The 11,682-nt window shown below is 44.9% G+C and overlaps 1 protein-coding gene across 1 annotated transcript; it reads left to right on the top strand.

The window, feature by feature from the left end:
* Positions 1–4,689: 4,689 nt before the first annotated feature.
* LOC112155799 (tripartite motif-containing protein 16-like) lies at positions 4,690–7,276 on the top strand. The gene has a single exon (XM_024287744.2). It carries the CDS (start codon positions 4,690–4,692, stop codon positions 6,349–6,351), a length of 1,662 nt encoding a protein of 553 aa, XP_024143512.1. The 3' UTR covers positions 6,352–7,276.
* Positions 7,277–11,682: the final 4,406 nt, after the last annotated feature.

The raw sequence follows: 11,682 nt of genomic DNA, 5'->3' as shown, positions 1-11,682 counted from the left end.
ACTTTTATTACTTCATTTGGGAGGTATGCGTTCAATCGCCTGCCGTTTGCGATCTCATAAGCGCCAGAACATTTTCAGTGCCGCATGTCACAGATGCTGGAGGGCTGCAAATGAGTAGTATGTCATGCAGATGACAATGAGGTGCATGGCCAGAACATACAGCAGCACAACGCCAGACTGCATCAGGTTTTGAGAAGACTGAAAGAGGTTGGACTAACATTAAACGAGAAGTGTGAGTTTGCAAAAGATGCTATTATGTTTGTTGGTCACCATATTTCTGCAGACACTGTCAGACCAGACCCGGGCAAAGTCAAGGCCATAATGGAGATGCTCCAGCCAACAGGAGTCAAGGATGTGAGACGAGTGACGGGTATGGCAAACTACCAAGGCGAGTTCCTCCCCCACCTCGCCTCAAACACACGTCCCATCAAAGATCTGCTCAGTGAGAAAAACAAATGGTTTTGGGGTACACCACAGAAAGACGCATTTTAGAGACTGAAAACTGAACTGAACTCATCCAGAGTCTTGGCTCCATATTCAGTTTCAGAGAAACAAAGATAGAGGTGGCAGACCTTAATGTTGCTTCAACAGGCACAGTCATTGCTATTTTGAAAGATGCCTTTGGTCGCCATGGAGTACCAGAGACAGTAGTGTCGGATAATGAGCCGCAATACAGCAGTGACTTATTCAAATACTTCTCCAGAGACTGTTTTTTGACATGTCGCAAGCAGGAGGTGGAGGGGTAAAATCACACAAAAACTTGTTTGATTTGATGAATTATATTTGCAGTGAAAAAATATATGACAAAGACAATATGTACAGTGTAAATCAGTCCAAAATTAGTCCAGAAGTTTCCTTCAATTTAACCCTCTTTGGGTGTTGAAGAACAAGTCTTTTTAGAGTAGATGAATAGAAAGCAAAAGTTACTGTCATGGCTACAAAACACCTTTCAGACCCAGATGCTAGAACCCGGAAGAAACACAGCGGGAGACGAGCGTGGCAGGTAAAAGATTTAATGGTGAGTATTGGAGGTAGAGCGTGAGCAGGACTTGAGGTAGGTCCCAGGCGTGAGGCAGAGGCTGGTGGCGAAACTGGTAGGTTCCTCCACAGGAATGGGTAGCCGTCTGAAGTGGAGGTTCGAGGAACAGAGGTAATGGCAGAGGCTCGTGGTGTGACCGCAGGAGAAGACCGAACGGGGGATTCGGGCTGAGGCTGATTCCGGCGACCACTCGTGGTTATGGATTCCTGAGGGTGAGTAGAAAGAGAATTTAGGCAAAGTCCTGGCGTAACGTGACAAACTAGAGCTTGACATGAAGACCAACTATGCACCATCAAGGGCAACGGACTGGCGAGGAATAATGATCCTGGAGCTCCTTAAGAAGGCAGGTGAGGTGATGAGGTAAGTGGTCGTAGCTGGGATGCATCAGCAGCCAAGCGGAGAGGAGAGGGGGAGGAGACTGACAGAGGCACCATAACAGTTACGTATGTAACTATAGTTCTATGAATCCAGGATGACCGCCAGAGGCGGTGCTTCAAGCGCTGGATGGATGTTCCTTCATGCGCATGCGTAGTTCAAGAATTTAATGACAAAAAGTCACCTATGACCTCCTGGTGAGGCTATAAAGTCACGTGGCAACAGGAATGCAGTCCCCACGCTTCTCGCAAGAATGCAAGGAACCCGAGGGACCGGGGGCACAGGCGGTCATCCGGGATTCATAGAATTGTAGTTACATACATAACTTTTGTTCTATTTCATCCCTCCTGACCGCCAGAGGCGGTGCTTGAAAGCACTGGATGGCCAATGCCAACAAAGTCCTGAGGGTCCAGGAAAAGGAAACCCACCTCACCTCATAGTGTCCCACCAGACAGCCGCAAGACGCCATCCATCGGGTTGAGGTCAGGCACACTGACCCTGTAGAACCGCGTGAAGGTGCCCAGGGATGAGAGCCACTTGACGCCAGCCAATGGAAGAGGCTCAAACGGCAGCAAGCAGAGTGCAGCCAGGACAACGGACAGGTCCCACAGAGGAGCCACCAAGCGACGGGGGCGGGGGGGGATGTACCAGACGAAATGGCGGCCACATACACCCGCAGGGTGGAGGGTGAGTGACCTTGGTCGAGCAAGTCCTGGAGGAAGCCTAAAATGGAGGAGACCACAAGGCATCTTTGTACACAACCTCCCGCCGGGACGGCAAACAACCCAGAGGCACTCCCCGAACAATCAAAGACCTGTCCGCCCATCATGACCACAGAACATGGGGTGGAATAACCAGTACGCGTCGCCGGTGTGCTGGCCGTGCAGGATCCAGGCGCAGCCCAGCCAGCCACATATGATAAGGCCAAAGAGTAAGCAGACCCAGAAGAACCATGGAAGATGCCGCTGTCAACATCGACAGAAGCCAAAGTTGCAGGAGAAGAGACAAGCGCCGGCAGACATGCAGCCTCCCGAGCAATGCGAGGACAACGTCCACCCGCCGAGGGGAGGGGCACGCCTTCATGGCCACAGAGTCCAGAGACACGCCAAGGAAAACCATGGCCTGTGTCTGAACCAAATTGCACACGTTGAACGTCTTGAACAACCTCTGCGCGAGAGAGGGCGCAGACCAGCCCATCATCCAGGCAGGGAAGAATCCTCAACCCCTGAGGCTGCAGGGAGGACAGGGCCGCCGCGACCACGCTAGAAAATACACGAGGTGACAGGGACAGGCTGAAGGGAAGAACACTGCACTGGTAGTGGCGCCCCTTGAAGACAAAGCGCAGGAACCACCAGTGGGGACACGCAATGTAGTAGGAAAGTAGGCCTTGCTGAGGTAAATGGAAACAACCCAATTGCCTGGGGCAATCGCCTGCTGCATCTCTGTGAGTCGCAGCATCCGGAACAGGATGCGCTTCAGAAAGATGTTCAGACCACGGAGGTCGAGAACCGAACGCAGATCGCCGGTCTTCTTCTGAACAAGAAAATAATGTGAATAACCCCCGGATCTAGGCGGGAGTCCACGGGAACAATAGTGCCCTTTGCCAGAAGAGGGGAAGCCTCCTGGCACAGGGCATCGACCTCAGACGGGACAGACACAAGCGTCTCCCGGATGAGGCCCGATGTGGGTGGACAGCGGCGAAATTGAAGACGGTAACCCTGGAGAAGTGTGGATAGCACCCAGGCATCCCTGAAGTGCACAGCCCAGTAGTGGAGCTGCTCCAGGGTGAAAGCGCCCATCGTCCGACCACCCCGTGTCACCTCTGGAGGGCCGACGCCAAAGTGACAAGGGAGAAGAAGAACGGTTTGAGGTCGATTCCCACAAAGGGCAGAAGAAGCTGCAGTCAAAGGTGACTCTACCAGCCATACCTGACGACGTACCTATTCCAGCGGAGAGGGTGGCATGGTTGATGGCGCAGATGAGAGGAACTAGAGACGGGAGACAGGATTTGACAAGGGTTGTTGGGAGAGGATCAAGTGAACATGTAGTTGGCTTTGATTTCTTCATAAGGTTTGAGATGGCAGAAGCACTGGGTTGTTGGAAAGTGGCCAGGGGCTGTGGGTGGCAGGAGAGTTCAGTGTGGGGAGGGGGATGGCCGTTGGGACTGATCAGCTGGTGAATTTTAACAACTTTCTGGTTGAAAAATGAAGCCAGGGCCTCACAGGTGGCAGTGGACAAAACGTGTGTGGGGGGGAGGGGGGGCAAGGAGTTAAGTGGTAAATATTTTTGTCAAAAAAGTTGAATACGATTTTAGAGTTATCTTTATTTGAATTAATCAGATGGGAGTCATATGCTGATTTTGACTGAGTTATGTGGTTTTTGTAGCTTGACAGGTGAGCTTTGTAGAGATCCAAGTGGACAACAAGACCGGTCTTCCTGTAGAGGCACTCAAGTCTACAACCATGGACTTTAATGGAGCCCAGCTCAGGTGTAAACCAGGGAGAATATCTAGAAAAGAGAACTGATCTAGTCTTAAGGGGGGCAATAAGATTGAGTAAGTTATGAAGGGCAGTGTGATAGTGCTCTGCTAGATGGTCGGGAGATGCATTTAAAACCTGCCTCCGCCAGCTCACAACATTCCGAAACTTCTCGGAGACACTGTTCTCCCAGGAGATACGGTTTTCTCAAAACCGGCAGCTTACTCACGCAGAGCAGCTGGAGAGACTGCAGTCCAAAGAGCATACTAACAAAGCTTCAATGTCCGGCTGCTCTGCTCAGATATCAAGTTCTCTCAGACAGTGCAGTCAACAGGTCCTGTTCGGGCTCAAGAACTTCTTCTGGCGCACTACACCATCGATGCATGACCTGAAATTAATGATACGCAATCGGAATGAATTATTTACATGCACTAAGATTGGATCAGCAATCGGTATAACCCATCTATCTTGATAGGAAGGACATTTTGATCAGAATAACTCTGATTGGGTCAAAGTACTCCGAAAGTACTGAGAATATGAAGCATTTTCAGGTTTTGCTGTGAAATATTTTTCTAAGGTCTGAAAAATTTTGTAAACTCTGAATAGCACACCCTTAACCACACGAACAAAGGGTTTTTGCATCGTTGTCCCTCCCACCCAATAGGATAGGTTAGAGCAGCATAAGGGAACATGTACCAGCAAGCCTTATTTGTTGACTCATGAGAACAAGTAGAGATCTGTTGTTTTTTGGAGCTCACAGTCTTCCAGTTCAGAGAAAGAGACACAGCTTGACAAAAAATGGCTCAGCAAGGAAATCAACTTGACAAAGAACGTTTCAGCTGTTCCATCTGTCTGGATCTGCTGCAAGATCCGGTGACTATTCCCTGTGGACACAGCTACTGCATGAAGTGTATTCAAGGATTCTGGAATGAGGAGAAGAAAATCCACAGCTGTCCTCAGTGTAGGAAGACCTTCATACCGACGCCTGTCTTGATGAAAAACACCATGTTAGCAGATTTAGTGGATCAGCTGAAGAAGACTGGACTCCAAGCTGCTCCTGCTGATCACTGCTATGCTGGACCTGAAGATGTATCCTGTGATTTCTGCTCTGGAAGAAAACTGAAAGCCATCAAGTCCTGTTTGTTCTGTCTGGCTTCTTACTGTGAGAAACACCTTCAACCTCATTTGGATGAAGCTCCGCTAATGAAACACAAACTGGTGGAACCCTCCAAGAACCTGCAGGAGAACATCTGCTCCATTCATGATGAGGTGATGAAGATGTTCTGTCGTACGGATCAGAAGTGTATCTGTTATCTCTGCTCTGTGGATGAACATAAAGACCACGATACAGTCTCAGCTGCAGCAGAAAGGACTGAGAGGCAGAGAGATCTGGAGGAGAGTCAACAACAAATCCAGCAGAGAATCCAGGACCGAGAGAAAGAGGTGAAGCTGCTTCAACAGGAGGTGGAGGCCATCAATCACTCTGCTGATCAAACAGTGGAGGACAGTGAGAAGATCTTCACTCAGATGATCAATCTCATCCAGAAAAGAAGCTGTGATGTGACGCAGCAGATCAGATCCCAGCAGCTAACTGAAGTGAGTCGAGTCAAAGATCTTCAGGAGGAGCTGGAGCAGGAGATCACTGAGCTGAAGAGGAGAGACGCTGAGCTGAAGCAGCTCTCACTCACAGAGGATCACAGCCAGTTTCTGCTCAACTACCCCTCACTGCCACCACTCAGTGAGTCCACACACTCATCCAGCATCAATGTCCGTCCTCTGAGATACTTTGAGGAGGTGACAGCAGCTGTGTCAGAGCTCAGAGACAAACTACAGGACATTCTGAGAGAGGAACGGACAAACATCTCACCGACAGTCACTCGTTTGAAGATTTTGCCACCAGAACCAAAACCTAAAAGCAGAGCTTACTTCTTAAAATATTCATATCAAATCACACTGGATCCAAACACAGCACACAGGCGACTGTTGCTGTCAGAGGAGAACAGAAAAGTGACAATAATGGAACAACCTCAGTCTGATTTGTGTAATACAAAGAGATTCATTAGATGGTTTCAGGTTCTGAGTAGAGAGAGTCTGACTGGACGTTGTTACTGGGAAGTGGAAAGGAGAGGAACCTTTGTTTATGTAGCAATGGCATATGAGAACATCAGCAGATCAGGAGATGAAGGTGGATTTGGTTTAAATGACAAATCTTGGGCCCTGAGTTGTTCTCCAAACAGTTTCTCATTTCTCCACAACAACACGCAAACATCCATCTCAGCTCCTGGTTCCTCCAGAGTAGGAGTGTACCTGGATCACAGTGCAGGTGTTCTGTCCTTCTACAGCGTCTCTGAAAGAATGACTCTCCTCCAAAGGGTTCAGACCACATTCACTCAGCCGCTCCATGCTGGACTGTGGATGTTTAATGTTGGAGACACAGCAGAGTTCTGTAAACTCAAATAGTTCCTGAAGTTCATGAAGAAGTCAAATATTTTTTTGTACAATTTCTCTGCTTTCCATCTTTTTTTGAACTAAACTTTATAACTGTTAATATACTGTGGAGTCGTGTTTGTAGTCAGAAATAAAGAGAGAAAAGAGAAATCTCTAGGATGTTTTTGAAGATGAATCTTAAATTTTTTTGGAGAAAAATCTGTTTTCTTGTTGTTTCTTCAAACTTTGGGATTTGACTGTTTGAATTTAAATTTAACACAAATGTTCTGTTCATGTTTTTGTGTTGTCATGTGAACTGAAGGAAGCTGCAACACAAATGGAATCAGTGACATCACAATCAAAGACTTTCTCTTTGTTTGTTCTACACAGAAACTACAAGAGAAGAAACTGAATGAGAAGATTTTGTTTGTAGAAAAAAAGAACATTTACAACTTTGTTATCTTTCTTTTTGCTTCATTTGAGAACTTGGATTGAGGATTTTTTTTTCATGTATTTGTTCTTCAGAGAAAAGTTGTTTCTGATCATTTGACAGTAAAAACGTCCTGATTCTTTTGTCTTCATTCCAGAGTTTTTGTGAAATTTGATGAAGAACAGTGGGAATAATATGATGGAAGAACTGAGGCAGTTTTCCTGGAACTCCAGAAATCAGAGTTTATGTTTAGAGCAGAAACATTTCTGTCAGTCAGTGTTCTCTTATGAATAAAAGTTACAATATTGAAGAGTGCACATATAGGCATAGAGAAGTCAAGGATGCACGCGTCGTTTGAGAGATTTTGCTGCATATGTCTCATGTGAGAGGTTGCATTGCTGGTATCTGTATTACAATTTTGATTCTGTGACTTTGCTTTGATGAAAAAAAATGTTTATCATTACATTAATTTGAGATTGTACATTTACGCTATGCATGTACATGTTATTTGTATTGATTATATGCTTTATTTCACCCATTTAAGTGTCATTAAACCTGCTGACAACAGTTGACGGTCCCCAGTGCCGTGAATGAATGAATGAATGAAAGAATGAATTAAATTGTTTAATTTAAGCAATACAGGATACATAAAATAACATCTTACATTATCAATCACAAGTTCATCACTTGAAAGGGAGAGGGAGGAAGCGAATTTATGTAATCCCACCCCAGCTCGACCATACCATTTTCTTTACATGAATTATCAACATCCGGTTCAGGGCTTATTATCAAATATTTATACCCTACAATCATATATTTAGGTTATTCCTTAAGATCAGTGGTGTAATTAAATTTCAAACATCCATAGACAAGTCATTTATATTAATCAGTACCAAAAATCTAAATATACTCAGATGATTATCATCAGGAAAAAATCATCTACACTAATCAATACCAAAAATCCAAGCATATTCAGACCATCATCACCAGAAAAAAATCCCCATTATCAGAAATCCAAAGCACAACAGATGATTAATGATGATCTGAATATATTCCAGGCCCCCGGGACCGATCAATGTAAAAGATCCTCCCAACGATGATAATCCAAGCATACCCCAGACTCCCGGCAAGATCACTGCAAATTACCTTCCCTAATGATAATCATTAATTATCATCAGAAAGAAAATTAATCTACATTATTCAATGCAAAAAAAAATCCAAAATACACTAATTAAAAAGACAATTTGTGTAGATTGCACTTTCTCAGGGTGCAGGGGAAGTGCACCCGCTGCTGAGGCCCTGATGTTCACTGACCAGGACAGGTCTGCAGAAATGGTGATGCCCATGAATCTGATGGAGTTAGCACAAGCTACCCACTCTCCATTAATAAGTACAGGGGCTTGTGCATAACAGTGTCTTCTAAAGTCCAAAATGAGTTCTTTGGTCTTCTAGACATTTAGGGTGTATTCCGACTGGACAGATTTTGTTCGCTTAAAGTGAACCAGAGTTCATTTCCCCCGATAATGTGAAACAAAGATTTGGTCTGAATACGCACAAATGAATTCTAGTCCAGGACCAAGAACCGCTTTTGGACTTATCTTTCGAGGTGGTCTCGACTGGTTTCCAATTGAACTGAAATTCGATTTGCTCTGAGATTCCTCAGTATGAATACAAACTGAGAGCAGAACAACTGAACCAAAACAGCCACCGCATCAGACTCGTTTGAAATTAGATCATTGAGCCATGGACAAATGTAAAGCATTGATTGACATGTTAGCCAAAAGGAAACAATTAGTCCAACTGTTTACTTGTTAGAATGTTTATTTGAACACCACTAAAAACACATTACTCACTTTCCTGTCTCGTTACCCGTCATGCCCACGGGGCACTGCCGTGACATCATCGTAAAAGCTGTATTGCAGATCCAAGAGAATTCTCTTGAAAACAATACTATAACACCACAACAATGAGACACGGCAACTCATTAAAATGTGGTCGGATGAATTAGGACTCATTAAAACAACTTTTAACGTGATCCACATTGATTCTGCCGACAATCTACAAGTCACAAACACTTCTAAGCGAGTGTACCTGTAGCCCTAGCATTCCCAGTAACCTTCATGTAGGATTCCTCCGGGGTACCAAAGCAGCAGTAAAAAGTGTTGAACCTGGCCTTCATATAGACGCTCAAAATTCATCAACAAAATAAAAAGTTTGAATAAGTGAAAAATCCTGGCGGGACCATAGAGCATTCATCTTTGTCTTCTGTTTTGACCCGTCCCTATATCTGCTACGTGGTTTTCTTTACAAAGTTTGGTCTGAAGCAGAAATCCCTGGTAGACGCCAATCTGATTAGATGGACGGACGGACGGACAGATCCCATGCTTGGTTATGCAGATCCCTTACACAAGATAACAAGCCAAAATCTGTCTCCCCAACACACAATGGCATAGGAAAGGATGCTGGAAATGACTGATTGATAAAATGTGTGGAGGAGCTTCGGGCACATGCTGAAGCTGGAGAGTCTCCTGAGGAAGTACATTCTGCTTTGGCCTTTTTTGTAAGCACACTGCATCTGAGTCATCTAGTCCAACTTGTTGTCCAATTGCAGACCCAGGTATTTGTATGTAGAGACCACCTCCACCCCGACTTCACCAGATTCCTGTACTCTCCTTCCTCACCCTCTTTAATGCATGCTACTACTGCTGTATCATCCGAGAATTTCTGTAAGTGACATGTATCAGAGCTATAGAAAAAAACAGAAGTGTAGAGAGTGAAAAGGAGAGGTGAAAGACAGTTCCCTGTGGAACACCAATGCTGCTGGTGACCACTGATGACACAGTTCTCTCCAACCTAACAAACTGAGGTCTGTCAGTTAGGTAGACCATGATCAAGCTGATGAGGTGGGGGTCAACAGTCATGTTGGTCAGCTGTGTTTGGAGCAGGTGGGGATGTATTGTATTAAAAGTACTTGAAAAAAAAAAACAGCAGTCTCACAGCACACCTTCCCACATCCAGGTAGGAGAGTCCATGGTGGAGAAGGTAGAGCACAGCATCATCAACACCCACCCTCTTTTTATATGCAAACTGTAGCAGATCCATCTTGTCCTGCATCTGTGGTTGCATAGTATCCAGCACCAGCCGTTCAAATGTTTTCATTATGTGGGAGGTGAGAGCAACTGGCCTAAAGTCACTTGGGTCACGTGCACCACCTCCCTGTCTACATTGTAAAACCTAAGGCTAAGAAAGGGCCAAGCTGCACACTTCAACGAGACTTACTCTTGCCCTGTGGGTGTCTTCCAGTGAGTCCCATCCAGTCTCCTAACACAGAAACCTCTCCGGTTAGACCAAAAACACAGAGTCAGTCCAAACTCCAGTCTAAATCTGTTGATCTTACAAAAGAAGAAGATGCAGAGTCTGTCTTTTCAGAGGGTTCGGTTCAGTCACCAATGATGTTCCAAGTTCATCGACGTCTAGGGCAGTCACAGCATGAATTCAAAAATTTGGATGACTGTATCTTCCCATCAGCCATGTGAGACCCTACCAGGGGCAGAAGCCCCGGACTGAATAGCTCCTGAGATCACTCGAGCTCTCAAACCTCTCCACCACGTTAAGGTGGCGGTTCAAGGAGGAGTGCATGATGAGTTTGAAGATAGAAATTAAATGTGTGATGTTTACTGTTGTTTGTGGATATCCCTCACAGGTCAGATCTGAGCTGAAGGAGAAATTCTGGTTGGACCTTGATGAAGGAAGAATGGGCATCCTTAGCGGTGATCCACTTGGGCAGCTGTGGAGCAGCGGTAGGGCGGTTGACTCCTGATCGGAAGCAAGCGGGTTCGACTCCCGCCTTGCCATGTGTCGAAGTGTCCTTGGGCAAGACACTGAACCCCGAATTGCCTCTGGTGGGAGGTTGGCGCCAGTATTCGACAGCGGAGCCACCACCAGTGTGTGAATGTGTGTGTGAATGTGTCTGAATGGGTCTGCGACTGTGAAGCGCTTTGGGCCCTCGAAGGAGGGTAGAAAGCGCTATACAAGTGTATCCCATTTACCGTTTACCATTTGTCGTAAGTGCAGATTTCAATTGACATGAGGAGAGTAGACAGGAGAGCAGGGAGATGAAGATTAAGGTAAAAGTAGAAGTGTCAAAGACCAAACAAGGGGCTTATGATAACTTGTGTGCTTAGTTGGGTATGTGCAACTGGATTTATCAATGGTGCACCCAAAAAAAATCCATAGTCACACCAGCGCGCCCATCTGAGTTGTTCAGTTTGTGTCTGTGTGCATGCACCTTGTGCACTCACACCTGGTGCAGTCAGCAGTATAAGCAAATGAAAAAAAAATCATGTTAAAATCCTTTAACACATTCTATCATTCTGTCGTCTGTGGAGCTAAATTGGAGCCAATATTATTTGAAACCGAAATAAAATATTTAGAAAAAAAAAATAATGTTTGGCCGAAAAAAATAGGTTTCAAAACTCAAAATTTCAATTTCGAAACTTTTCTTTTTCAGTTTTAATTTTCAAAACTTTTTTTTTTTTTAGTTTCAAATGTTTTTTTTCAATTTCAAATCTTGTTTGTTTTGTTTTTGTCAGTACAATCAATTGGTTATTTTACTCAATTGTTGCGTTTTTATTCACACACTCTGGACTCCTCAGATGAACATCTCTCTTCTGTAATCAGAGCGCTAGTTCTAAACCTGCGTTACAATTGGGACAAACTTACACAAGTTATCTTGGGAACAATAGACTAATTTAAATAATATGTGTTTGCTTTAGTTTAGTTGGGTTGTCATGGGTTGATCTAGATCTTAGTAGTGCACTTTTTTCTTTCCAATTTTATTTTTATTATTATTTATATAGCCCAATATCACAAATTCAATTTGCCTCATTGGGCTTCATGCCTGTAGTTTTTACAGATGCACAGATGGAGTCATA

Source organism: Oryzias melastigma, linkage group LG17 (assembly GCF_002922805.2).
Source record: "Oryzias melastigma strain HK-1 linkage group LG17, ASM292280v2, whole genome shotgun sequence".
Classification (NCBI taxonomy): domain Eukaryota; kingdom Metazoa; phylum Chordata; class Actinopteri; order Beloniformes; family Adrianichthyidae; genus Oryzias; species Oryzias melastigma.
This window is presented reverse-complemented; position numbering and strand designations above follow the sequence as displayed.